This window comes from Dasypus novemcinctus, chromosome 14 (genome assembly GCF_030445035.2).
Source record: "Dasypus novemcinctus isolate mDasNov1 chromosome 14, mDasNov1.1.hap2, whole genome shotgun sequence".
Taxonomy (NCBI): Eukaryota; Metazoa; Chordata; class Mammalia; order Cingulata; family Dasypodidae; genus Dasypus; species Dasypus novemcinctus.
This window is the reverse complement of record NC_080686.1, coordinates 66,154,052-66,181,492: the sequence shown is the minus strand read 5'-3', so window position 1 is coordinate 66,181,492 and position 27,441 is coordinate 66,154,052. Positions and strand designations below refer to the sequence as shown.

The window sequence follows — 27,441 nt, the reverse complement described above, 5'->3', positions numbered from 1 at the left end:
CATGAAGGCAAAATGACATCAGGAATGGAGGCTTCTCAGTCACTGAAATGGAAAAAGGGATGGAAGTGTTGAATCACTCCCCAGCACAAGCTGCTACAGGAGTGTAGAGCTAAAAATGATGACATGCACATGGTAAGCTGATATACTACACAGTTCTCATCCTTATGGGTATCAACTTGCAGGAAGTGTGGTGGGTGGTTAAAGTGGCCTCAGCGTTAAAGGAAAAACAGTGGTGATGATTCAAATGATGGTCTATTGTGCTATAAAATTAAAAGAATCAAGGAGATAAAAGTGAAATAGAATAAGCAAACTTATCTTTCTACCATTAAAACCAACATTTGGATTCACTCTCATACTAAATTAAGGCCATGATTTGGAATGTGACCAGCCGCCTAGCTTGGGGGTCTCTCATTCATAAATGGTTCTTTGTTTCCTGGTTGTTTATGAGCTGTAAGGAATAACTTTCCCTAATTTAATATGTATATTTTTAGGTAAATTGCAAATTTTAAAAAAGTCATCAATGGGGCTATTCAATCTTTGCATCAACCTATGAAAGTAGTGTTATTATCCACATTTTCCAAAGAGGAAGCTAAAAGATGTTTAGAAATTTGCCACAGCCAGTAAGAAGCAGTGAGAATAGAATTCAGGGTTACTGAATTCTAACATCCTTGTATTGTCTTTCTAAAGATGCTTCTTTGGAAAAAACCTCTGGCCTTGGTGTCATTTTGTCAAATAATAATTCATCAAAAACCAGTTCACTAAAAGGCCAATTTGCCAAAAGTTAGTTAAATATTCTTTTTCAGTGAAAAGTTGCCAAATGATTAAGTCCCCAAACATTATTAGACAATTATTTTAAATCCAGTGTTGAAAAGTTTGCTGCAACTATTAGGCTGTCCCAGGTAGAAGCAGGGCAGACAAGACCAGGGACAGGGGTTGGGGCAGGAACAAGAGCAGAGCGTAAGTCCAAAGAGAGTGAGGATGGCAAAAACAGACTTAAAGCAAAGTCCAGTCATTTGCACGTAAAATATTGCTGTACTAACAATTCTAAGACAAAGCAGCTGCAGCAAAATTGAGGCACAATCAAAATTTGGGGAAAGTCCTTAGGTATTCAGTGAATTCACTAACTGACATATTTATTTTTGGAGAATCTGCCCTTGGGCTGATGTAATCAGTTCTTCTAGCCTGTGAAGTCTAGAGTTGGGGATTTTGCTTCACCAGCAGTGGGCTATGGCAGGAGGGTGGTCTTGCATGGCCCTCCACAGGTCCCTATTGTGGCCTGGCATTTATTAACGTGTCCTTTAGAACTAGTGTTCTCTGGCTTATTGGAAAAGCTACAGCCCCAGGGCAATTGAAAAAGATTGGTGGTGGCAACCAACCCTGGTAAGGGATTTAGGCATGGTGAGACCAAATCACAAGTATCCCTAAAAGAACCCTTGTGGGAGAACTAGAATCTTGATTACAGAATGTGGATTCTGGACTTTACAGTGGCCTTGGGAGAAAGAGGTAGCAGGTGATGGAGGAGGGAGTTCTGTTCAGCTTCTGGTTGCTGGGAGAGAATTTCCAGTGTTTGGCTCAAATGAACGGAGATATGTTTGGACTTCCTTTTTTTTCAATTGGCTTTCGTGAACTGCAGCTAGCTCTGTTGGGCCCAATGATTTTACAAAGAAATTGGATGGGCATTTTAAAAGTTAGCCAGAAAAATAAAACACAGTGATATATGCTACATAGTGACAATTTTATAGTGTTCAAGAAAAATTAGCCATTTTCACAGTATAACTGTCAGATAATAAATGAAACAGAGAACAAATCGCTGTTCCAGGAAAAATCACTTTCTATTTCTCAAAGCACCTTCCATTTCTAAGAACACTAAATCAATCACTTAATATCTATCCAATTCAAAACCACCAAGAACCATCCAGGGTGTTTTTTTTTTTAAAAAGGCTAATTTAATTTCAGTGTTTAAATGGTGAATTTTATTTAAAATTGCTATTAGCTTTGCTCTGCTGACAAATTCCACTAAAACAAATGTAAAGGATTTTTTTTAAAGATTTATTTATTTTTATTTATTTCTCGCCCCCCCCCCCGCCAGTTGTCTGCTTTCTGTGTCCATTCGCTGTGTGTTCTTCTGTGACCTCTTCTATCATTATCAGCAGCACCAGGAATCTGTGTTTCTTTTTGTTGTGTCAGCTCTCTGTGTCTGCGGCACCATTCCTGGGCAGGTTGCACTTTCTTTCGTGCTGTGCGGCTCTCCTTACGGGGCGCATTCCTTGCGCGTGGGGCTCCCCTACGTGGGGGACACCCCTGCGTGGCATGGCACTCCTAGAGCGCATCAGCACTGCACGTGGGCCAGCTCCACACAGGTCAAGGAGGCCTGGGGTTTGAACCGCGGACCTCCCATGTGGTAGGCGGACGCCCTATCCATTGGGCCAAGTCTGCTTCCCTGTAAAGGATTTTTTAAGGCAAACCCCCAAGAACAAGTCGAAGAGGAGAGAAGACTTGCAGGCATATCTTGGAAATACTGTGAGTATGGTCCCAGACCACTGCAGTATCGCAAATATCACGATAAAGCAAGTCACATGAATATTTTGGTTTCCCAGAGTGTATAAAAGTTATGTTTACACTATACTGTAGTCTACTAAGTGTACAATAGCATTATATTTTTAAAAATGTACATACCTTAATTAAAATGTAACACAGAGACGCGAAGTGAGGGCGTGCTATTGGAACAATGATACCAATAGACTTGCTCAATGCAGGGTTGCCACAATTTGTAAAAAACACAGCATCTTACAAGGCACTGCCACAATTTGTAAAAAACACAGCATCTTACAAGGCACAATAAAACAAAGTATGCCTGTGTTACAAAATTTTGGAAGCTGGAAAGAAGTTCAGTAAATGGTCTTAGCAGTTCAAGACAGCTGAATCCCAAGTAGAAGAAGGAGACCCTGAAAAGCAACGTGGTTTATATCTCCATAGCCCCAAAGGACTCAAGAATTGTAGGCACTGGAAACTTTTGGAAGTGGACAGAAGGGAGTTATGGAAAATCGCAGGAACACCACCTCTCCCCACCCAAGATACTTTTCCTAACACACGGCAGATCTGAGTGACTCCTCTTCCCCGAAAGAAGTTGTAGTTTTATTTTATAGTGAAAGTCTCAGACTGAGGATCACCTAGAATAACTGAGGTCAGGGCTGTTGTACTGAAAATAGGGAGCACTGGGACACAATCACTTTCCCCCACTGAGACAGGAATAGGACACTGGAAGAATCTGCTCAATGGAATCAGATCACCCCTGCCCCTAAAAAACTGAAAGTATAGACAACAAGAGTTCCTCAGAAGAATGGCCCAGGCAGATTACTGTGCCAGGATCACGGGCATCAAGTCCCACCCTTGTGTACTGAGCTTCCACCCAACATCTTAGTGCCCTCTCTTAAATAAGCAAGTAGCCAAAGGCCACCAGACATTTGAGGAAAGCTGCCAAAATGAGAGACCAACATCAAAGCAAATGGGGGAAAAAACTTGAAGAAACCAAGACTATACAGGGGGAGAAAAACTTAATTAATATCACATCAAATAGAGAGAATACATTGGAAAAAATGAGAATGGGATGATATATAAAGAAACATTCAGAGAACAAAAAGACAATTCTTAGAAATTAAAAATAAAAAAGGAAAGATGAAAAATTCAACAGAATGACTGGAAGATAATATTGAGGAGATCTCTCAGTAACTTGAGAAAATGTTTCATAATTGAAGGTTATTAGGTTCCACATAAAAAAAGGTTGACAGCTGGGCAGAGAGAGAGAGTGTGTGTGTGTGTGTGTAGAGGTCACATTTCATACAAAAGATCAAGAAGCAGAATGACATCAGACTTCTCAACAGCAACACTGGGGTATAGAAGCACAGAACAGTTCCTTCAAAGCTCTAAGAAGTCAGATGTGACTTCTCTACACAAGCCTCTTCTGTTCCTTTTATTGAACCTGTGGTTGGCTCTGGGTTGGTGGGTATATGTCCAGGAGACTTGAATCTCTGGGCTGTCTGTGTGCCAGCTGGGCCCTGAGCCTCAGCTGAGTTACAACACCTATTCTCCAGTTTGTTGGACTCACCCAGGACAACTAACAAGGAGGTGACGATGGACAACCACCACACCAAGGAACCAAGGGAGTCTATAGCTGGAAGCAGGACAGTCTGTCCATCAGCCATGTGGGATCAAAGCCCCCTCTCAATTAAGAGGTGGAGTGGGCATTACCATCCCAGAATCCTCAGGACTGGGGAATAAAATATGGACTAGATTCGACTTACTGGTATTCTACTCTAGACTTACTGTGATTCTAGCAATGGAAGAAATTATATCATTGATTGGAGACAATGACTACTGGAGTTGCTGAAGGCAGGAAGAAGGAAAAAGAAGTGTAATATGGGGGCATTTTCAGGACTTGGAGTTGTCCTGAATGACACTGCAGGGATATTATATATCCTGCCATAAGCTAAAGAATTGTTTGGGAGAGAGTGTAAACTACAATGTAAACTATAATCCATGCTGTGTAGCAGTGCTCCAAAATGTATTCATCAAATGCAATTAATGTACCACATCAATGAAAGAAGTTGTTGATGTGGGGAAAGTAGGGGATGTAGGGAGTGGGCCATATGGGAATCTCCTATATTGTTTAATGTAACATTTTGTGTCATCTATGTATCTTTTAAAAATAAATTTAAGGAAGCAGACTTGGCCCAATGGTTAGGGCGTCTGTCTACCACATGGGAGGTCCGCGGTTCAAACCCCGGGCCTCCTTGACCCATGTGGAGCTGGCCCATGCGCAGTGCTGATGCGCGCAAGGAGTGCCGCGCCACGCAGGGGTGTCCCCCGCGTAGGGGAGTCCCACGCGCAAGGAGTGCCCCGTAAGGAGAGCCGCCCAGCACGAAAGAAAGTGCAACCTGCCCAGGAATGGTGCCGTAGACACAGAGAGCTGACAACAAGATGACACAACAAAAAGAAACACAGATTTCCGTGCCGCTGACAACAACAGAAGCGGACAAAGAAGACGACGCAGCAAATAGACACAGAGAACAGACAAAGAGGGAAGACACAGAGAACAGACGGGGGAGGAGGGGGAGAAATAAATAAATAAATCTTAAAAATAAATAAATAAATTTAAAATATATTTTTAAAAAAACTCTAAGAAGAGGAGCAGATATAGCTCAAGTGGCTGAGTACCTGGTTCCCATGTACAAGGTCCCAGCTTCGATTCCTGGTACCTCCTAAAAGCAAACAAAAACGAACAAACAAATGAAAAAAACAATTCTTATTGGGAGTGGATGTTGCTCAGGGGTTGAGTGCCTACTTCCCATGTATGAGGCCCAGGGTTTGTTTCATCCAGTACCTTCTTTTTTTTTTTTTTCCTTCCTCTTCTATCTGGTTGTATCATCATCTTTTTGGTGCACCGGGGGCCTGGACCTCTTGGCGCAGGTCTGGGATGCCTTTTTTCTTTTTTTTTACCAGGAGGTCTGGAGATCGAATCCAGATCCTCCATATGGTAAATGGGAGCTCAGTTGCTTGAGCCACAGTCACTTCCCCCAGTACCTTCTAAAAAAATTTTTTTAATCTCTAAGAGAAATGATTTCCATTCTAGAATTTGACATTCTGACAAACTATCAATTAAGCAAGGAAGGCATAAAGACATATTGTAATGCTAAGTCTCAAAAATGTTACCTCCCACCTGAGAAGCTACTTGAGGATATTTTCAGCCAAACAAGGGAACAAACCAAGAAAGAGGAAGACCCAGAATCCAGGAAATGTGGAAACAATTCAGAACAAGAGAGAGGCCGAGGGAATTCTCAGGATAATGACAAAGAAAGATCCCAAACCAAGGAGCTGTATCGTCAACTAGAAGAGCAACTAGCTTGGATTGGGACAGGTCAGAAAGGTCCAAGGGAGATTTTTTCAAAAAGATAAAAATTGAAACTATTTCTAATGTTCTCCCACATGTTGAAAGGAAATTGACCTAACTGGAGGAGAGCATGGTGTGAAAGTGGTGATACGTTCAAAATGGAAAGAAAAAAAAGGTAATTATAATACAGCAAATATAAAATACTATGTGTGAGAGGAAAATTAATCATAGGATATTACATGCTTCAGCTGTGAATAGTGCTTAGAAAGTCATAATAATACAATGAACACTGATCCAACCGAATTATGCTACAACTATAGTGGTGGGGGGAACAGAAAGTTAGGTGTGTGAGTGGTGGGGGAAGAGATGAAAGAGGCAAATGTGAGGGTGATCAATAGATCTGCCCTAAAACTGGAAAATCAAGAAAGAGCAAAACTTGCATATTATTTAGAGACATGGGAAGTAAATGCCAAAAGAATCAGCTTAAAGAGTTGAAAAGTAGTTTCCTCCATGGAACTGAAAAACCGGGGACTGATTTTCATAAAGGTCCTATATTAGTTAACCAAAAGGATGCTGATACAAAATACCAGAAATTGGTTGGTTTTTTAAAAGGGTATTTATTTGGGGTAGGTGCTTACAGATAGCAGGCCATAAAGCATAAGTTCCTTCCCTCACCAAAGTCTATTTTCACATGTTGGAGCAAGATGGCTGCCGACATCTGTGAGGGTTCAGGCTTCCTGGGTTCCTCTGGGCTCAGCTCCTGTTTTCTCCACAAGGTCAGATGTAGACTATCAGGTGAACGGCTCTGTCTCTCTCCCCCGGGCTCCTGCTTAAAGCTTCAGCATCAAACTCCAACATCAAAACTCCAACATTAAGAACCCCCAACTCTGTTCTTTCCCATGCCTTTTATCTGTGAGTCCTCACCCACCAAGGGGTAGGGACTCAGCACCCTAATCATAACACAATCATGTCCACGTACAGATCAGATTACAAACATAATCCAGTATCTATTTTTGGAATTCATAACCACATCAAACTGCTACAGATCCTCATAGAAATATTTGACTCTAAACTGTGTACTTAGTGGGAATGGATGTAGCTCAGTGGTTAAGCACCTGCTTCCTATGTATGAGGTCCCAGGCTCAATCCTCAGTACCTCCTAAAAATTAATTAAAAAAAAAAATATATATATATATATGTAACTTTGAAAAATGTGGAAAAAAAAAACTTTAAAAAATGTAATTGGATCAAATTACTTTCCTGCACAAAACCATGAGTGGCTTCTCATTATGGTTAAGATAAAGTCCAAGCTCCTTAACAGGCCCTACCTGGGGTGGCGGGGAGAGGATATGGCTCAAGTGATTGGGCTTCTGCTCACTGTGTAGGAGGTCCAGGGTTCAATTTTCAGGGCCTCCTGGCAAAGGCGAGCCTGCCTGAGTGGGGTGCTGGCTAGCGTGTAGTGCTGGCCCATGTGGAGTGCTGGCCCGTGCAGGAGTGCTGGCCTGAGCAGAGAGCTGGCACGGCAAGATGATGCAACAAAAAGAGACACAGAAGGGAGACAATAAGAGATGCAGCACAGCAGGGAGCTGAGGTTGAGCAAGAGACTGAGCACCTCTCTCCCACTCCAGAAGGTCCCAGGATTCGTTCCTGGTGCAGCCTAAAGAGAAGACAAGCAGACACAGAAGAACCACAGGGAATGGACACAGAAAGCAGACAATGGGGGAGGGTGGGGGAATAAATAAATCTTTAAAAATAAACAAGGCCTACTGAATCTAGCAGGACAGAGCCCTGCCCACGCCCCAGGCCTGCCCTTCTCACTCCCTGCTTTCATGTTGCTCCAGTCACATTCAGATCTTCACACAGCTCTGGGCACAGATCTTCAGTATCTGGAGAGTGTCCAGTTCTTCCTGCCCCAAGGTTGTGGCACATGCTGTTCCTTATGATAGAAACATTTCCCTTACCAGCTGCAACGGTGTGAACTCCAAGCATTCTTCAGTTTTCAGCATAATGTCAATATCACAGGGAAGTCTTGGCCGGCCCTTAGATTTCATTACATTTCCTAGGTTTATTTTGCCATAGTATCTGACCTTCTCTTCCACAGCATTTACAACAACTGTAATTAATTGATGTGTGAATCAGTTATCTATCTCTTCTTCTATCTGCACTGTCCAATGGGGTACCCACTGGCTACATGTGGCTATTTAAATTTAAATGACCTAACATTAAATGTCATTTTAAATTCAGTTCCTCAGCTGCACTGGCCCTATTTCAAGTGCTCCATAGCCACACTTAGAGGCAACGGCTTTAGAGTCAATCTTCAAAGAAAGAACCCTAGAACAGCCCTGCTCTAGATCGTAAGCGCCACGGGGCTTTCTTCACCATCTATTTCGAGTGCCCAGGACTATGTCTAGCACTTGGTAAGGTCTCCATAAAAACAGTCAGGTAAATCCTTCCTCCCTCCCACCACCCTCCCACCTGTCCTTCCTGCCCAAAAGGTAAGGTCATGTTCCTAATCAGGAGAACATCAGTATTTGGTCTCTCTCAGTCTCTAGAGCCTGTCAACGTCTACTCCTAAAGCATCCCAACATCAAAACCTACATCAAAGAAAATTAAAACTTGGGTAACTAAATAAATATCCATGGCACTGTTTGGAGTATAATAATGGACTCATCTGATTCATGAAGGCAAAGCATTACGTTTCACCCCAGTTACCGCTCTTTCTCATATTAGATTCTGGATTTGTCTCGTGAACCAGTCATTTGAATTCACGTGGAAGAGATATATTTTCAGAGTCCGTTTCAACTAAAACATCCGAATATGTCTTATGACTGTGGAAAGGTAAATCACTTTGGATATTGCAGATAATCCTCCAGTTAAAAAAAAAAAGTTAGTGCTACCTAGAGCGGATGTAGTTCCCATGTATGTGGTTCCAGGTTTTATCCCTGTACCTCCTAAAAATAAGCAAACAGTTGTATATAGCTTTATAAACAAAGGCACGCTTTTTTTTAAGGAGGTTCCAGGGATTGAACCCAGGACCTCATGCATGGAAAGCAGGCACTCAACCACTGAGCTACACCTGCTCTCCAAGTAGGCTGTTCTTTCATTTCTTTTTTCAGAAATAAAAAAGAAAACTCATTTATTTAAAAGAAAATGTTTAACACATGATCTGCACTTTTCTTTTTTTATTGTTGTCTGTTGCTGTTGCCAGTATGATGGCTATGAAATGGTATCTTGTTTTTTTTTTTTAATTTTAATTTTTTAAAGGTGGTATCAGGGATTGAACCTGAGACCCTGTACATGGGAAGCAGGTGCTCACCCATGGAGTTACATTTGTTCTGGCATCTTGGTTTTTTTTCTTTAAGAGTTATTTATTTATCCCCCCACCCATCTTCCAACCCCCATTGTCTGCTTTCTGTGTCTGCTTGTATTCTCATTAGGCGGCTCTGAGAACCGATCCTGAGACCTTCCAAAGTGGAAGAGAGGCAATCATTCTCTTGCGCCACCTCAGCTCCCTGATCTGCTGTGTTTCTTATTGTCTCTCCTCTGTGTCTCTTTTTGTTGTGTCACCTTGCTGCACCAGCTCTTTGTGTGGGCAGCACTCCTGCCCACGGCAGTACTCCGCGCAGGCCAGCACGCCACGTGAACCACCTTGCCACATGGGCCAGCTTGCCTTCACCAGGAAGCCCTGGGCATCAAGCCTTGGGCCTCCTCTATGGTAGACGGGATCCCAATTGCTTGAGCCATATCCACTTCCCTGAACTTTTCTTTTAAGAGAATCATTACGAGGCCTTCAAAGAGGACTGCGTACTTTGTTCATGGTTAATGTGTTAATTGGATTTGAACAAATCCAACAACACAGAGATGCATTCAAATAAACTTATTTAAGCAGTTGGGGGATTTTTTTTTTCTTTTAATAAAATCAGGTCTTTCACAAAAACAATAAAAGCATTATCTCCTTCTACCAAACATGCTGGCTATGGGAGAATCTCCTTACCAGTGTCCCTTCCAAATTCCAAAAATGGATCTAGGGACTCTAAGGATGTGAGATTTGGAAAGGTAGGAAGAGGGGCATTTTGGGGGTTGTCATGATGACAAAGATGCCATACTGCCATTTGGTGGCAGGGTGAAGAAGGCATGCTTAATGTTTAGCAATGCATAAGGCTAAAATGCTAATAGTGGCTCTATGGAGAACATGACCAGCCTCAGAATGTTTCTTACACAGCTAAGCAACCACACAATTATGTGGTTATATGGTCATCAAGTGAAGTTGGTTATGTGGATCCTGCAGCTAGGTAGCCATGTATCCACACAGCTAAACGTCGGTGGAGAAATGTCACAGCTTTGCAGCCAGGCAACTGCCTATCATATTCTTCACATGCAAGATGGAATAACGAAGTAAGTATGTGTCTTGTTACATACTTGTCATGAAGTAAGTATCTTGTCAATCTCAAAAAGTGTTAACGAAGCTCCTTTTTAGTGCAAGGCATTAGTGCAGACAATGAACAAGACACAATTTCTGCCCCCAAAGAGCCCTCCATCTCTTGGAAGGGCAGACCTGTGCACACATAACAAAGTGACCATAACAGCAAGGGTGATACATGGTAAAAAGGAAAAAAGATAAATGGGAATATAGAGATTAGTTCTACTTGGGGAGAACCTAGGAAGGGTTTGTAGTTTGGAGGGGGAGAGTTTGGGGGTTAGATTTGTACACTGAGTAAGTTTTTGAAAGGTGAAGGTAGAATGTTCCATCTGAGGAATCAGTGGGACCAAAGACATAGAGAAGGGAAGGAAAGGGCAGGCTTAGGAAATACGAGCACTCAAGAATGTGGACTAGAAGGGACAGAAGTCTCAGGGCAGATGGCTAAGGATCTGGAAAGCGAGGCAGAGAAATAAATAAATCTCCCCAAATAGAAAACTCTACAGGACAAACACTCCAGTTTCTTCAACACATAAATTGAAGGGGGCCAAAGGGGAGAGTGGGGAACCTAAATATGGAAAGGAACACAAAAAGTATCAACCAGGGAAGCGGATGTGGCTCAAGCAACTGGGCTCCCATCTACCATACAGGAGATCCAGGGGTTGATGCACAGGGCTTCCTGGTGAGGGCAAGTTGGCCCGTGTGGGGAGCTGGCCCAAGTGGAGTGCTGGCCTGAGCAGGAGTGCTGGCCTGCGCAGGAGTGCTGGCCCACGCGGATAGCCAGCGCAGCAGGATGATGTAACAAAAAGAGACAGAGAGAAGAGATAATAAGAGACACAGCAGACCAGGGAGCTGAGGTGGCACAAGAGAATGATCACCTTTCTCCCACTCTGGAAGGTCCCAGGATCAGTTCCCAGAACCACCTAATGAGAATACAAACAGACACAGAAGAGCGCACAGCAAATGGACCCAGAGAGCAGACAATGGAGGGAGGGAGGATAAATAAATAAATAAATCTTTACAAATATATATATCAACCAAATATAAAGTGTAGACAATGGTTGGATCCTGATTCAAATAAACCAATTGTAGAGAAAACATTTGTGAGGCCATTGGCGAAATTTAAACACTGATTAGATATTTGGTTATAATAAGGAATTACCACTAATTTTTAGTTGTGAATGTAGTATTGAGGTTATATATTAACTTGAAGTACATAAAACTGCTATTAAACCATAGAAATATTTACATATGTGTATATATTTTTAAGGCAGTAATGGGAATTGAACCTGAGCTCTTGTACATGGGAAGCAGGCATTCAACCACTGAGCTGAACCTGTTCCCATATACCATTTGTAACTCACAATAATGCCCATTTCATATGGCTCAATCTCATCTTTTAAAAAGAGTCCTTATCTTTTAGGGGGCCATACTAAAGTGTTTGTGGATGAAGTTACATTACTTCTGAATTTGTTTCAAAATAATCCAACTGGTGAAGGGAATGGCAATATATGTGAAACAAGATTTGCCATGTGTTGGTAAGTGTTGAAATTGGGTACATGGGGGTCCACTATACTATACTCTCTCTCTCTATATATATATACATATACATATATTTGAAAAATATATGTGTATTTGAAACTCTGAAACTTTTTATATGTTTGAACTTTAATGTTAAAAAAAAAATTGGGAAGCTGATGTGGCTCAAGTGATTGAGCTCCCACCTACCACATGGAAGGTCCCAGGTTTGGTTCCCAGTGCCTCCTGGAGAAGACAAGCAAGACAGCAAGCTGGCACAACAGGATGGCATGGCAAGCTGACGCAACAAGATGATGGAACAAAGATACACAAAGAGGAAACACAATGAGAAAGACAACAAAGCAGGGAGTGGACAGGGCTCAAGCGATTGAGTGCCTCTCTCCCACATGGGAGTTCCCAGGTTCAATTCCTGATGCCTCCTAAAGAGACTGTGCAGACACAAAGAACACACGGCGAATAAACTGGACACAGACAGCACACAGCGAGTGCAAACAACGAGGGGAGGTGAGATAAATAAATTAAATAAATCTTTAGGACAAAAAAATTAACATGCCTGAGGTTATAATGAATAGGTTCCAGAAGTATTATGAGCAATAACAACCAGACAGTGTCTGCTAGGAAGACTAAGGCTCCGTTGAAGGTATAATCCTTGGTGTGTGTGTATATGTGTGCATGTGTGTATGTGTTTAAATTACCTTCCCATATAAACTGTGCTCCATTTCCCACTGATGTTTTCCTTACGGCTATTTGATTTTGTGGTTCCAAGAACATTCAGCATTTGAATTTTAAATTCATGTGCAAAAGAAAAAAATATAACGCTAAAGGGCATGGGGCACACTCCCTCGGCATCCCTTAGTTAACATTTCTAGTAGCTATTTAAATGATGCCTTTTCTCTAAGAAGTTTTATGAAGTCTTATGTAATGGCTAGAAGCCCCCTGCTTCTACAGAGGAACACCTGATTCAGAAAAGTAAACATCCTAACAGGAACCCATTCATCAGTTGCCCAGACTCACAACCAACCAGACGTGCAGTGACTTTTCAAAACCCCCAAGCCTGTCGTTACAGCCTGCAGCAGTAATGGGGAGTTAAGGAAAGGTGAGTGAAGCCCAGTGAGACACAGGGGGATGAACATTTCTCACACTTCCTGGCAGCAGCACTCCACACCCTTAGAAGCGCTACCTGAATCAGGGTCAGCCGTGAGAAGGAGCCAGTCCCCGAATGAACACTGACCTCTACCCAAGGGGCAGAAAGGTCCCCACGTTCCTGGGAGTCCAGGGCAGGGAGAGCTCTTGAGAGAACAGGGAAGTGGATGAAATTAATCTTCAGGCACCCCCTACCTTACTCTGGGTGGGGCCCTAGTAGTGTTTTCTTCCCAAACCCCAGGACTCAAGAGCCGGTTTGCATAAATTCGCAAAATATCTGATACCTTAATGACTTAATGGTACCAGGGATATTTTAATGACCTTTAACAACTGCCTTTAAAGTGAGAAATCAGTGTAATCCCATTTATTCATTCTTTGTTCATGCCACAAACATTGTTTAGGTACTCGGTATGTGGTAGAACATTTAGAACTGGGTTGAAGTCTGGAGCTAATAACTCCGCAGAGCTCTGTTTCTTTGTCTCTTTCACACTGTGGCGGGGAGGGTGTGTGTGCAAAAGACAGCGGCCCTTAAGCCTGGCTTTGCCTCGGAATCACCTAGCACAGGGGTGGGCAAAGGATGGCCCAAACCTGGCCCACACCAATTTGATAAATAGAGTTTTATTGGCATACCAAAAGGGTCAGTCATTCATGTATTGTCCCTGGCTGCTTTGTTGCTAAAACAGGAGAGTTGAGTAGTTGCAGCATAGATCACATGGCCGGCAAGGACTGAAGTATTTCCTATCAGGCCCTTTGCAGAAAAGTTTGCCAGTCTATGACCTCCCTTCTCTCGGAGTGGTCTACGGACTGGCAGCATCAACATTGCCTGGGAGGTGATCAGAGATGCAGACTCTCAGGCCGCAGCCCAGACTTACAGAAATTGACTCTGCATAACCTAGGGAAGAACTGTGCATTTCCTGGCCCTGTGCCATCCTACCATATCAAAAGCCCCAAGGGTGGAGCCTTTCTTTTTCGGTTCCCAGATGCAGCCAGGAGGGAAGCAGAAAGAAGAATAAGGTGCTTCTGGTTCCTGCCTGTAGAGGGCGCCATGGTGCCCCACCCAGGTCTCTCCAGGACTGAGGCCCGGGATCTCCCAGGTGCCAGGACACCCGGCTGGTGAAGGCTCGCGGCTGAGGGCCTCTGAGAATTGCCCTGTGTGGAAGAAAGCTGCCCAAGCCAAGGTCACTTCCTCTTGCTGGGGGAAGGGTGGGGCTGAACCTACTGACTGGTCGACGTGGAGTAAAAGGCCTGGCCTGGGCAACTCACCAGGGTCACCACTGAAGGGCCGACCCAGCTCCAGAGCTCCCTGCGGGTCAGCTGAAGCCCCTGTTGCGACAGCCTTTCCACTTCTCCCTCTGCTGAGCCCTGCGTCCCTCCCCCCTCACAGGTGTTCCTTGGAGTGCGCTTCAAGAAAAGCCCACCTCAGAGCATTTCCCAACACTGTCCTTAAGAGTATACAGTGCGACGGCAGAGTTGAGTCATGGCCATAAAGACAATTCAGACACAGATTAAGGTCCTAAAATGTGTGTGCTAAGGGGAAGACATGACTGAGCTGGAAGCACAGGAGCCGACGGGCTCTGAGAGGTGGCGATGGACAGTGGAGGAGGCACTTCAGGTTAAGGACACAGGCCCTGCGTCAGGCCGAGCGGAGAGGCCCTGCAGGGAGCTGGAGGGAGATGAAGCTGGGGAGAAGGACATGTGCGTTCAACGAGCAATGGGAAATCACAAAAGGCTTTTGAGCAGAGGAACACGATAATGATCCCAGCCATGTTTCAGGAATATTCAACTGGTAATAGTGTAAAGGGGATTGGAGCGTGAGAGACTGCGGTAGGGAGACCAGTCGGAAAGCCGCTGCAGGTGCTGGGTGAGAGGCAACGAGGAGTGGTGCTGGCGATCAGCCAGCGGCTGGCACAGAGGAAAGACCACAGCGTAGAATGAGAGAGGCCTGGCTTCCAGATCCCATCTGCCACTCACGGCCTGTGTGCCCTCAGACAAGTTGCTTCGCCTCTCTGACATGCCTGAAGTAGGCTAGATAGGGAATCAATAGATGGATCTGGAAGCTGGCAAGAAGTCCACGTGTCTTTCAGTACACCCAAGCTGGCTGCTGGAAGACCCTCACGAGAAATCCCATTCAGAAAGAGATTTCCTCCCGAAGCCAGGAGAAGCCCCAGATATTCTCCAGGGACCTTATCTTTGGGGCTTCCAGGGATTGGAAGGTGGGGTAATCAATCAAAATAGCAAACAGCTGGGATTCCTCCTGTGTCATTAGCAAGGGGGATATTAATTAATGGTTTAAAAAGCAAGTGCAAAGGCCTTTCGCTCTCTCTTGGCCTTCGCCCTGTCCGGGTGCCTGCCCCAATGCATGTTCATGCCCTATTCTGGCCTTCTTCGCCCCCGCCTGTATCAGTACATAAGTAAACCTGGGGATTTATAATAGGGAACTGTATTCTATACATCAGCCCTCTCTATCATTCTTCAGCCCCTTCCTCTCTACCTGGGACCCATGATCAGTTATTTTCTCCCATTTCTCTTCCCTCCCAACCTTAATAAATTACTGGCCTGATCAATGTGGCTTGCTCTTGAAATTCATTTCTTGCAGTTTAGTCAAGAACCTAGACAAAATCGGGTAACAATGCCCATCTGTAAAATGGGCATAACAGAATTAGGAAATAAATGTGTGATGCCCGGCACACTCTGGGCACATTATCACAGAAGCCACACTTATGAGGCCAGTGGTTGTGTGCATTCGTGCTGGCACACACGTCATTTGTCACCCCAGCAAACCAGTCTGATCCTGGCTGCTATGAAGGCAGTGCTTGAATAGTGAACATTTAATGAGGGTTAGATTCCAAACATGTCTGTCATTGATCAAGATGCTTAAACCTGAATTGTTGCTCTTAGGAAGGGTGCACGGCTGCTTCTTTTGTACCGGATGCCATGGCCTGTTGTTATGGCGACCAGTTTCCCAAACAGCCCTGCTATTTTCTACAAATCCTTTTGGTTTCCTCATACCCTAAAGTCTACAGGCCCTAGAGACAATAGCTGGGTAATTGTTTTTGAACTTCCACAGGAAACTCTTCCAACTGGCCAATTGGCTGTCTGCTGCTTCTCCGGCGGAAGCCCCTGGTGAGACCCCACAAGGCGAACCTCCGCAAAGTTTCTCACTAATTGGGCATTTGTGCCACAGAATATCAGTGGGCACATCAGTCTCCAGCTGGCATTCATCTCACAGAAAAATGAAGCAGAAAACAAAGAACATCCCCCAAGCATCTCATGTACACAGCAGTCTGGTATCAAAAGACCATTCTGAAAGATTAGTTTATGTTTAGGAAGTTGTTGCATTTATTTTAAAAATTAGTTCAATATTAGCATATGTGGGTTTTCCTGCACCTACTGACCTTTATGAACTCAGATGGAAATATTTAAGACACAATTATTATTATTATAGATGGAAATATTTAATACAAATTACTATTATTATTATAGAAAAATCTTAATATTAGGTATCATGTTGCCTTGGTTTCTAGCAGACCTTCTTGACCCCTCACCTACCCAGGTCCTTTCCTTCTTCCTGCTAATCTCTCCTCTCCAACCATAGCCACCCTGCTGGCTGCCTCCCCAATAGCTACTCTCTCTGTCCTTTATCAAAAGAACCCCAACACCTTTAGGATGGCAAGTGCCCAGCTAAAAATGTTGACTTCCCAGACTCCTTCGCAGCCAGGGATGGCCATGTAACTCGGTTCTGGCCAATGAGACCCAAGCAAAACTGACTGGGAGGCTATTGTTTCACAAATAAAAAGGCATAGACTCAGGTAGAATGCCCTTTCTGTCCTTTCCCCTTCTTACTATCTGAAATGAAATAGTGCAGCATCTTGCGACCACAAGATGAAATCCACACACTGTGGGTGAGGAAGAACAATAAACTCAGAGACGCCCAGGTCCTCAGCAGCATGCCCGTCCGCCTCAGGCCTTCTTCTCCAGCGCAAAAAATAAACCCTCTACTTCGGAAGTCGCCATTAGTCTGATTTCTGTTCTAGGCAGTCAAACAGGATTGCTCACTGATACAAAAGTTTCCGTTCATTCAGCAACTATTCACGGTGCCTAATCTGTGCAGGCTAAGCACTGGGATGGCAGCGGAGGGTGAGACAGTCAAAGCCCTTGAGCTCAGGGAGCGAGGAAGTCAGGAAATAATAAATTAGCAAGACAATGATAGGCTGTGGCCAGAGTGAGGAAGGAAAGCACCAGACCTCTCCGAGGAGGTGAACTGAAGCTGAAGGGTGATGCGGGGTCATGGGGAAAGGGAGGCGCAGGAGATCACTTTCCAGCGAGTGAGAAGGCCTGGCGGCAGGCTAGGGCCTGGGGCATTCAAAGGACACACAGGAAGTCAGGCTGGCTGGAACACGCTGAATCAGAAAGAAAGAAAGCAGCAGGCACCAGGACATTCAGGCCCCTGAAGGCCATCTAGGAGGAGGCTGCTGTGCGTCTAATCGTGATCCCAAAAAAAGACATGTTCAAGTTCTAAGCCCCCCAGAATTTGACTTATTTGGAATAGGGTTGTTGCAGAAGTGATTAAAGTTGAGGTGGTTCTGGAGGGGGCTCTTAATCCAATATGACCGGTGTGCTTATGAGAAGAGAAAAGGCAGACATGGTGAAGCAGGCTAGATAGGGAATCAACAGACAGATCTGGAACCTGGCAGAAAGTCCACGTGGACATCGACACCCCCAGGCTCCTGCAAGACCCTCGAGATATGCGATTTCCTCTGGAAGGCAGGGGAAGCCCCAGGTATTTTCCAGGGGCCTTATCACTGGGCCCTCCCAGGGCATTGAGGGGTGGGCTAATCAATCAAAACAGCCAACAGCTGGAACTCCTCCCCTGTCATGAGCAAAGGGACAGAATAATTATTGGCTTAAAAAGCAAGCAGGAAAGCGAACTGGCGCTGTTCGTGCCTGTTCTAGCCTTCTTCGGTCCTACCTGGATCAACACGCTAGTAAACCTGGGGATTTATAATCTATAATGGGGAATTGTAATCTGTAAATTGGCCCACTTCATCACTCTCTAGCCCCTTCCTCTCTCTCTGGGACCCATGATCTGTTATTTTCTCCCACTTCTCTTCCCTCCCTACCTTTTTTTTTTTTTTTTTTTTTTTTAAAGATTTATTTATTTATTTAATTCCCCCCCCTCCCCTGGTTGTCTGTTCTTGGTGTCTATTTGCTGCGTCTTGTTTCTTTGTCCGCTTCTGTTGTCCTCAGCAGCACGGGAAGTGTGGGCGGCGCCATTCCTGGGCAGGCTGCACTTTCTTTCACGCTGGGCGGCTCTCCTCACGGGCGCACTCCTTGCGCGTGGGGCTCCCCCACGCGGGGGACACCCTTGCGTGGCACGGCACTCCTTGCGCGCATCAGCGCTGCGCATGGCCAGCTCCACACGGGTCAAGGAGGCCCGGGGTTTGAACCGCGGACCTCCCACATGGTAGACGGACGCCCCAACCACTGGGCCAAAGTCCGCCTCCCTTCCCTCCCTACCTTAATAAATTAACTGGCCTAATCAACGTGGCTTGCTCTTGAAATTCATTTCTTGCAGTTTAGTCAGGAACCTAGACAAACTCCAATAACAATGGGGAGGACAATGAAAATGGAGGGACAGGCTCGAGTTATGCAGCTATAAGCCATGAAACGCCAGGACTGCCAGCCACGTCAGAAGCTAGAAAAAAGCACAGTTCTCGTCTTCTTCAGAACGGTGGGGGATTAAATTTCTGTTGTTTAAGCCATCCAGTGTGTGGTATTGTTACGGCAGCCACAGGACACTGAAACAGAAGTTATCAGAGGATCTCAAGCAGGAGAGTGACAGGACCCAACAAATGTTTTTAAAAGATCCCTCTCCCTAAGACCAACAAGCTGTCAAGGGCAAGACTAGGAGCAGCTTGCATACCCCTTTGCTCTTCCTCCATTCAAACAGACGCTGGCCTCCACTACCTCCAAATATTTTCCTAAACACAACGTGCAAAACTTACTTCTTCTTGGCCTTTGAGCTGCCAAGCAATTTGAGGGTTTTTTTCCCAAACTCCCTAACTTTTAAACATTATTCCCCACATAAGATGCAATATGCACTGTATTTACACACCTAGATAAACGATCTCGAGTATGAAACCCCAGTGTTGGCAGGCATGTTATTTTCTTCTGTGTGCTTTTCTTTATTTTCTGGATCTTTCATAAGGAATATGTATTACATTTGCAAGCAGACAAAAAATTATTCTGCCCAAAGACTTCCTCTTTAATGAGCCCATCAGGTCATTCCGAGGCAAGTATTTTTCTGAAATCCTCCTGTTGCCCTGTTCTAAGATGGCCTAGGACGCTTAGCACAGGAAGTGCCAGCAGTTGCTGGTGTCCCCTCAAGGACTAGCGTCCTTAGCCTTGGTAAAGGGCAGGAAACTCCTAGTCCAAGGGGTTATTATTTTTAAAAAATCCAAAAGCAGCTGGGATGGGTTGGGAAGCTACTAAATTTGTGCTTAGGTGTTACATTAAAATGAACATTGCCCTGGATTTAGAAATAAGAGACCTGAATTCTGATCCAGACTCTTCACTTCCTAGTTGTGTGACTTTGCTCAATCTCTTCATCTCACTGAACCTCAGTCTGCCCATCTAGAAAGTGGTGATGACAATATTTTATGAGGTTATTGAGAGGATTAGGTGAACTAAGGTAAAAAAAAAATTCTCACATATAGTAGATGCTCAGTAAAGGCTATGTGAATCTGAATAGCAAGGAAATAGGCTCCATCTCAGAAGGAAGTATATGAGGGAGTGACAATGGAAATACTCCCTCATTATTTTTGAACCTTCACAGTATTTGTGCTCAGGAAACTTTTTTTTCTAGAAGAGTTTTATCCCCAGAGAGATGGGGGAGGCTGGGGTGTGGAGAGAGGGGGAGGGGAGCTTGTGAGAAGGAGAATGCCGCTAGTAGCTAAGCTAGAAAGGGCTAGATCACAGTTTGGGCTCAGGGTGCAGCCACTGAGTGTCTCTCAAATGGCAGCAAAGGTGGCGTTCCGAGTGCCCGGGGAATGGGTGGTTATCCTGACAGGTCAGATTTTATAACAGGAAGCCACGTGGTCTGCTAGGAGCGGTGAGAGGGCCCGGGCCTGACCTGGAAAGGCTCCTGGGATGAACACCCAGGCACATGGGCAAAGAATAGCAAGGTCAGACACCCAACTTCACTCACAGGCGGCAGGGCCTTATCACCAGGAAGGTGCTGCACGCCTCAGGGTGCAAAGCCCAGTGCCCAGGGGCCCAAGTCTGAGAGATGGCTGAAAAAAGCCAAAGCCAGGAAAAAAACAGCCTTCCTCCTATCGGGCCCCTGCTGGGAAAAAACCAGGAAGCAATGATTCTGGGATGTAATCATGACCATACCGCATTAGGAGTCACCCTAAATTCATCCCCAGTTTAAGTTGAAATAACTTGGGAAGCAGATGTGGCTCAAGCGACTAGGCTCCTGCCTACCACATGAGAGTTCCTGGGTTCAGTTCCTGATACCTCCTTGAGAAGATGAGCAAGACAGCATGCTGGTGTGACAGGCAGGGATGGGGAGCTGTCACAACAAGATGGTGCAACAAGGAGACACACAGAGGAGAGACAATGAGAGATACAACAAAGCAGGGAGCTGAGGTGGCTCAAGTGATTGAGCACCTCTCTTCTACGTGGGAGGTCCCAGGTTCGTTTCTCAGTGCCTCTAAAGAGAAGATGAGCAGACACAGAGAGCACATGGCAAACAGACACAGACGGTAGACAGTAAATGTAAAACAACGAAGGGGGGGAGGTTAATAAATAAAATACATCTTAAAAAAAGAAAAGAAATAGCTTTATCTAGTGTCCTACAAAGACAAGGTTCCAGGACAGATGTCTAAGGTCAGAGAATCTAAGATAAGACTCAGAAAGAGATTACAAGACAGAAAAACTAAGCCTCATTTGTATATCCAGGCCATACAACCATTTATTCATTCATCATTTAAAATTTTTGGTGGTAACATATATAAAACAAAAAATTTCCCATTGTAACCATTGTTATGGGTACAATTCAGTAGTGTTAATTACTTTCACAATGTGGGCAGCCATCACAACCATCCACTACTAAAACAGCCCCAAACAGAAATTCTGTACCCATTAAGTAATAACTCCCCATCCTTCCTCTCCCTAAATCTCTGGTAACCTGGAATCTACTTTCTGTGCTTATGAATTCACTTATTCTAGATATTTCATGTAAGTGGAACCATATGATATTTGTCCATTTGTATCTGGCTCATTTCACTAAAGGATATTTTCATTTATTTTTATAATCATTGAACAAACATGTGGCGGATGCTGGGCACAAAAGTCAATAATGTGGTCCCCAAACTGGATGAGTGCACAGGCTCTTTGGAGGGACAGAGGCAGGAACAAGCCCTGGCAATGCAATGTGATCAGGGCTATCACAGCGCTCGCCCAAGTGCCAGGGGAGGCCGGGGGCCCATGGCCGAGGTCCATGGCCAGACGTGATAACTCTGCCCCGGAGGCAAAGACCACAAGCACGTTGAGACTTCTTGGACCTTCTCAACTTGCCTAGGTTTGTTTCCACCTGTTTCTTGTAGTGATTTTGCAATATACCCCTTAACAAAGAGGCTTGTGTTTTGGGAAGGGGGCAGGGGAAAGCTAGGGATGTTTTCTTACTATGGAACCAATCCCCAAAAGGATGACCAGATGGAAACAACTAGTGAATGTTAGCTAATGGTAATATTAAGCGCTCTTCATTTTATCTATCCAATTTATTTAGAGACATCGTTTTTCTGTGAGTCTCTACTGCTGCAACCTTCCATATACTAAATCATTTATTACAGCCAATTTAAAAACAAAAAAACCAGAGAAATTTGAAATGCTTTATTCCCTGAGGTAATTAGAAGGAAAAAAACACGTTAACAGTCCAATTGTAGGGAGGAGGGGACATTTAGGGATATAATCTGGGAGACCTGTGATTAAATAGAGGTGAAGCTAGGACTTATTTATGTATGGAATGGCTGAGGCTGCTGGGTCATGGGAACCTCAAAGACTCCTTGGGAGACTCCCATCAGACAAGAGAAGTAAAAAATCAATTCTACAAACTGATTTATGAGGACTAAATCATATCAGACCAATTTAATTTCCTCCTGTGACAGAGAAACATGCTTCAGTGACTCAGGGAAGCAATGGATATCAGATACCGTGGCTTCAGCTAAGTCTTAATTTCTAACCGACATAGTAGCCTAATCTAAAACCTTAATTGAATTCTGCAGCTACTGGATATGATCTCCAAACACAGGAACCAGAGGCTCAGTATCCCTTGGGAGTGAGGAGGAGGAGGAGGCAAGAAATGCTTTCCTTTACAGGACTGGGGTGGGGTGGGGTGGGATGCCCACTCTTTATCTTGCAAAATGCAGAATTCATTCAACGAATATTTATTGAACCTCTGTCACGTGCCAAACCCTCAATCTGGATTGAGATTTCAAGGCACAGGTGCTAAAATGGGGGCTTTTGGGTAGACATGGTTGTGGCATAGAGGTGTGGGGGGCCTACAGAAGACATGGCATCTGGTGTTCCAATGGAGGTGGGTAAAGGTGGAGGGAACTTTTCTCCTGTACAGGTAGAGACAGAATGTAGGATCAGAAAGGCACCAGGAGAATCTTGGTTAAACTGATTCAAGTGGGAAAACGTCAACGGGAAGGACTGAAAGAAGAGAAAAGAGGCAGGGAATCTAGGAGGAGCTGGCAGGAATAAAGACCAAGTTCAAATAAAGGGCAGGTTTAGACAGCATGCCCCCTCATTCAGAAAACCTGAACCCCAGCCACATGCCACGCCTGTGCTCCACAGTTTGCTGAACACAGAAGATATGAAAATGAATAAGATCCACTGCCTGCCCCCAAAGTTCCTGCGGTTGAGGTGGCCAGGAGAGAAGTAGCTTCAATCAGACACTAAAGGAGATTGACTCTGACCAGAGGCCCAGGAAGCAAGGAATCTTGAGGACCAAGGGAACTGGGTGTAAGAGTTCTGAAGGAGCTGAGGGATTCCCCATCCCTGGATGTGAGGGTTTGAAGCTGGACGGACCCAACAAAGTATGTTCTGAAAGTTAATCCATTCCTGGGGGGTGGGAACCCATATAATTAGGATCTTTTGGTGAATAGGATCTTAAGATGTGGCCCATCTCATTCAGGATGGGTATTTATAAGAGTCCTTTATAAGAGAATAAAATTCAAAGAGAGAGAGAAAGCCACTGAAGCAAGAAGCTGAAAGCAACAAAATCTGGAAAGAAGGCAGAGTCTAGCGGTCGCTGCCATGTGCCTTACCATGTGATGGAGGAGTCCAGGATCACTGGCAGCCAGTCTTCAGGAGGAAAGCATTGCCTGATGATACCTTGATTTGGACATTTTTCTTAGCCTCAAAACTTGTAAATGATGGGAAGTGGACTTGGCCCAGTGGTTAGGGCGTCCGTCTACCACATAGGAGGTCCGCGGTTCAAACCCCTGGCCTCCTCGACCTGTGTGGAGCTGGCCGATGTGCAGTGCTGATGCACGCAAGGAGTGCCGTGCCACACAGGGGCGTCCCCCGTGTAGGGGAGTCCCAGGCGCAAGGAGTGCACCCCGTAAGGAGAGCTGCCCAGTGCGAAAGAAAGTGCAGCCTGCCCAGGAATGGTGCCGCCCACATGGAGAGCTGACACAACAAGATGACGCAACAAAAAGAGACACAGATTCCCGTGCTGCTGACAACAGAAGCAGACAAAGAAGAGGACACAGCAAACAGACACAGAGAACAGACAACGGGGGGGGGGGGGGGGGGGAGGGGGGAGGATAAATAAATAAATAAATCTTTTTTAAAAACTTGTAAATGAATAGATTACCATGTTAAAGCCAACATGTTTCTGGTATATTGCTTTTGGCAGCAGAACAAACTAGAACAGCGGACAAACTGGAACACCAGACAAACTGGAATGCTGAACAACACAGCCGTTTTGAGCCACGAGGTGTTGTATAGGTGAGGTGTTGTATAGGTCGTTGTCCCCTCCTCCCCTGCGGCCGGGGAGGGAATTCAAGAGGAGGGAGTGGGAACCAGAGGTAGACGGCAATAAAGAATCCTGGCTAATATCCCAGAATGGCTGAAACCCAGGAGAGTTGTTGCTTTTCCGATGACCCACTCTTGCTAAAGATGACTAGTTCCCAGCCTGAAAAACCACAGGAATCAAGCCACTCTTGTAAAGTCCCCTGGGAATGCCAATGCACTCCAAGGGAAGCCTCAATTCAGTCTTAATCTTCAGAAATGCCCCCTCCCCTGAGGTGGGTGGAAATTTTCTAGGGAATTGAAAGAATCCTGCCTACCTGAGTCTTGCCAATTATAGGGCTGTCCTGGGACCAGCTGAGCTCCTCCTAGGAATAATGCCGGTGTCCAGGCCCCCTGCCTGATAGGATGTCCCATTGGCAGGGTTCTGTGAGTGAGGGTGCTTGGCCCTGGCCTCACCAATTGCAGGAACCAGATCTCCTGATGGATGGGACAGGACTCAGGATGGCGGGGTAATAAACGATTAAATGTTGGAAAAGACTTGAGGATCATATCTGTACATATTTAGCCATTCCTTACTCTCTCTCACACCCTTACACACGTACCCACACCCACATAAGCAACCATTCCCTGAGACTGTCCTTGTTCTTTTTCATGTTAGATCTGTTTAACCTTATATCCCTGGAGTGCAGCTCTGGCCTTTGACTCTCTGCTGAGAAGTCCCATGTCTCCTCGAGAATTACTAGCCGCACCTACCACTTTACCAGGTCCCTTTAGAGGGCTCGTGTCTTATCCTCATCCTCATACTGAATTCAGCCACCACATCATTTGGAAACTTGCTGAAAACATCAGCAACATAAAACAACCATTATGATTACAACTGTGAGTCAGGAAAATTAGAGACAAGTTCAGTGTTATGCCTTGCCCAGCTTTCACTGAAGTTTCTCATAAAAACTTTATTCACAAAGTTCATGTGAATAAAAGGAGCCAGCCTAAAAAGATGGAAAGACCAACTTCTAATATTAGGATGACTTCTCTTATTAGGAGGTATGGATTTAGGATTATTTATCGTTTAAAAGTAGTTCAGATTTCTTTCCTCCTCCTTAAAATGTATTCTGCTTCAAATTAACCTTGTTTAATATTTCTCAATAGATTTCATTATTCAAAAATGCCAGGTATAGAAAGAACATAAAGATGCTGGGAAATAGTTAAAATATTTGTATCCAAAGATTGATCTGGCTTTTGACAATATCCAAGTGAGGTTTTTATCCCTTTTGATAACACCAACACGTGTATGAGTAAAGGTCAGCCTATTTTAATCTCTACCCTACAATTATCAGTATCTGCTTTTTCTTTTCTTTTTCTGCTATCCTGATTTGTGGCTGTATGAGTGTTTAAGACACAGTCATAGTCCAGTTTTATACCCTGCTTCATATAAAGCTTCCAGACTCCGTGGGGGTAGGGAGAAGTCCATGACTCTGAAACAACTGCTTGAAAAGTAAGCTTAAGTGCAGAGCTGCTGACGGGGAGGGCGGGCATTTATTTTGCCCTGCACTAGGATTCTGGTGTTTGAAGCCCTGGAGGAGGCTCCTTCGCAATAGGAGAAAAGACCAAGCGGCAAGGAAGGCTCCTCCCAGCCAGCCTCGCCCAGAGCCCGGTCTGTGAGTCGAAGGAAAGAGGGGCCTGGTCGCCAGCGGATGAAGCGACCCGGCTGGATACAGGTGGCCAGACAGGGAGATGGACCAAGGCAGGGTGGAGGTGACCCCGGCGTGTGGGGGCGTTGCTGGGGGGAGGCCGGGCTGTGGGACAGGCCTGCGCACGAGGTGGGCCGTCCTCCCACCCCACCCACCCTCTGGCCGTTGAACACGCACAGGAAGGAATGGACCCCAGCTGACCCTGATTCCTGGGCTTGGCTCCTGCACCCTGCAGTCCGTCTGCAGGCAGATCCTGTCTGTCTGTACCGTCTCTTCCCTTCCCTTTCCCTCTGTTCCTCCCTCCCCACCGCCCTCGAATTCTCCGCGGACAGTGGGATGCGTCGGCCGCCCGCGCCCCTCGCTCCCCCGCGCACCGCTGCCCCCGGCCTCCGCGGCGCGGCGGGAGCCGGGCTCACTCACCCGCGTGCAGGCCCGCCTCGGCGCCGCTGTCCGGGGCGGCGGCACTGGGCGGCGCGTCCGAGTCGGTGTAGGTGAGCCAGGTGGACTCGGTCTCCCGGGTCCAGCTCTCGTAGTAGCGGGGCTCGATGGCATCCGCCCGGCTCCCGCCGCAGCCCATCCTCGGCGCTGCGGGCGCGCCGCGCGGCCGCTGCGCTGACGGCTCGGTGGGCGGCTCAGCCCCGCGCAGGCCGCGCGGGCGGGGAGGCGGGGGCCGCACCGCGTCCCCGAGCCCGCCTGCCCGCCGGCGCCGCAGTCCAGCGCCGGCTCCCGCCGCGCCCGCCCCTCCCCTCGCGCTCCAAGGCCCTCCCCTTCCCCACCTGCTTTCGCAGGCCCCCTCGCCCGCGCCCTCCCTGCCGGCGCGGTACAAGACCCCCGGGAGGCGGGGCGGGGGTCCCGCTAGGGACACGGGCCTGCCCGCCTCTTGTACACTGTCATTCTCTTGCCCATCCATCGGTCCGTCCATCCTTCCTTCCCTCCATCTTCAGGGAGAAGAGAACTGCTTAGGAAGGGATCCCCAGCTTTCTTGTTCCAAAAGCCATTGGAGTCATGAACAACCCCGGAAAATGGGGAGAAAGTGGTTAACACTGAGACAGAGACAAGGGGCAGTTGAATCCTGCGCCCTAGTTGGCTGGTTTGGAGAGTCGAGAATAGGGCCGAGATCTCTGAGGGTTTGGCTAGGCACTCTGCCACTAACACCCCTGCCAGTTCTATGACTCCGCGACCCCTCCAAACTTTGTTCTCAGGGAAGACCGGAACCGCACAGCAGTTGGGGACCCTCTCCGGTGGGGCTGGAAGGCACGGCTGGCTCCCTCCAAGCCTACAGGCCGGCCTTGACATTCCCGCGGCCCACTGCCCACGTGTCAGCTTTTCATTCCCCTCTGTTCACCCCCGACCCCTCTCAGGCCTGGAACTCAGACTTGGGTGGGCCAGCAAATTTACCCGTCCCAAAGAACCCAGAATAGGCGGTGGACGAAGGAAAAGAAAGGGCCTGGAAAAGAAAAGCCAGTGAAGAATAAATCCTCAATGACCTGGCCCTGCTAGAATAAAGTATGGTATAAAATAAATAGTATATTCATTCATATATTTATTGAAATACCTATTATGGCAAAACACTGTGCTATTGTATACACTATATATATTGTGTGCTACCCATTATTTAGACTGTAGTGTGTTGTTTATTACAAGGTATATAATATATAGAAGTACATAGAATACAGACACAGTAGTCATTATATCCTATATAGTGTATAGAATGTAATCTA

At 45.8% G+C, this 27,441-nt stretch overlaps 1 protein-coding gene across 2 annotated transcripts in view; it reads right to left on the bottom strand.

Annotated features, from left to right (window-relative positions):
- BAALC (BAALC binder of MAP3K1 and KLF4) overlaps positions 1 to 26,413 on the bottom strand; it is a 97,871-nt gene extending 71,458 nt beyond the window's left edge. Inside the window, exon 1 of one of the 2 annotated variants that reach the window (XM_058275850.1) lies at positions 26,141 to 26,413. In XM_058275850.1, coding sequence (XP_058131833.1) covers positions 26,141 to 26,297 — 157 coding nt within the window. In that variant the 5' untranslated portion in view covers positions 26,298 to 26,413. The remainder of the gene's footprint in view (positions 1 to 26,140) is intronic. The other variant, XM_058275849.2, reaches the window with a different exon arrangement.
- Between the last annotated feature and the right edge of the window lie 1,028 nt (positions 26,414 to 27,441).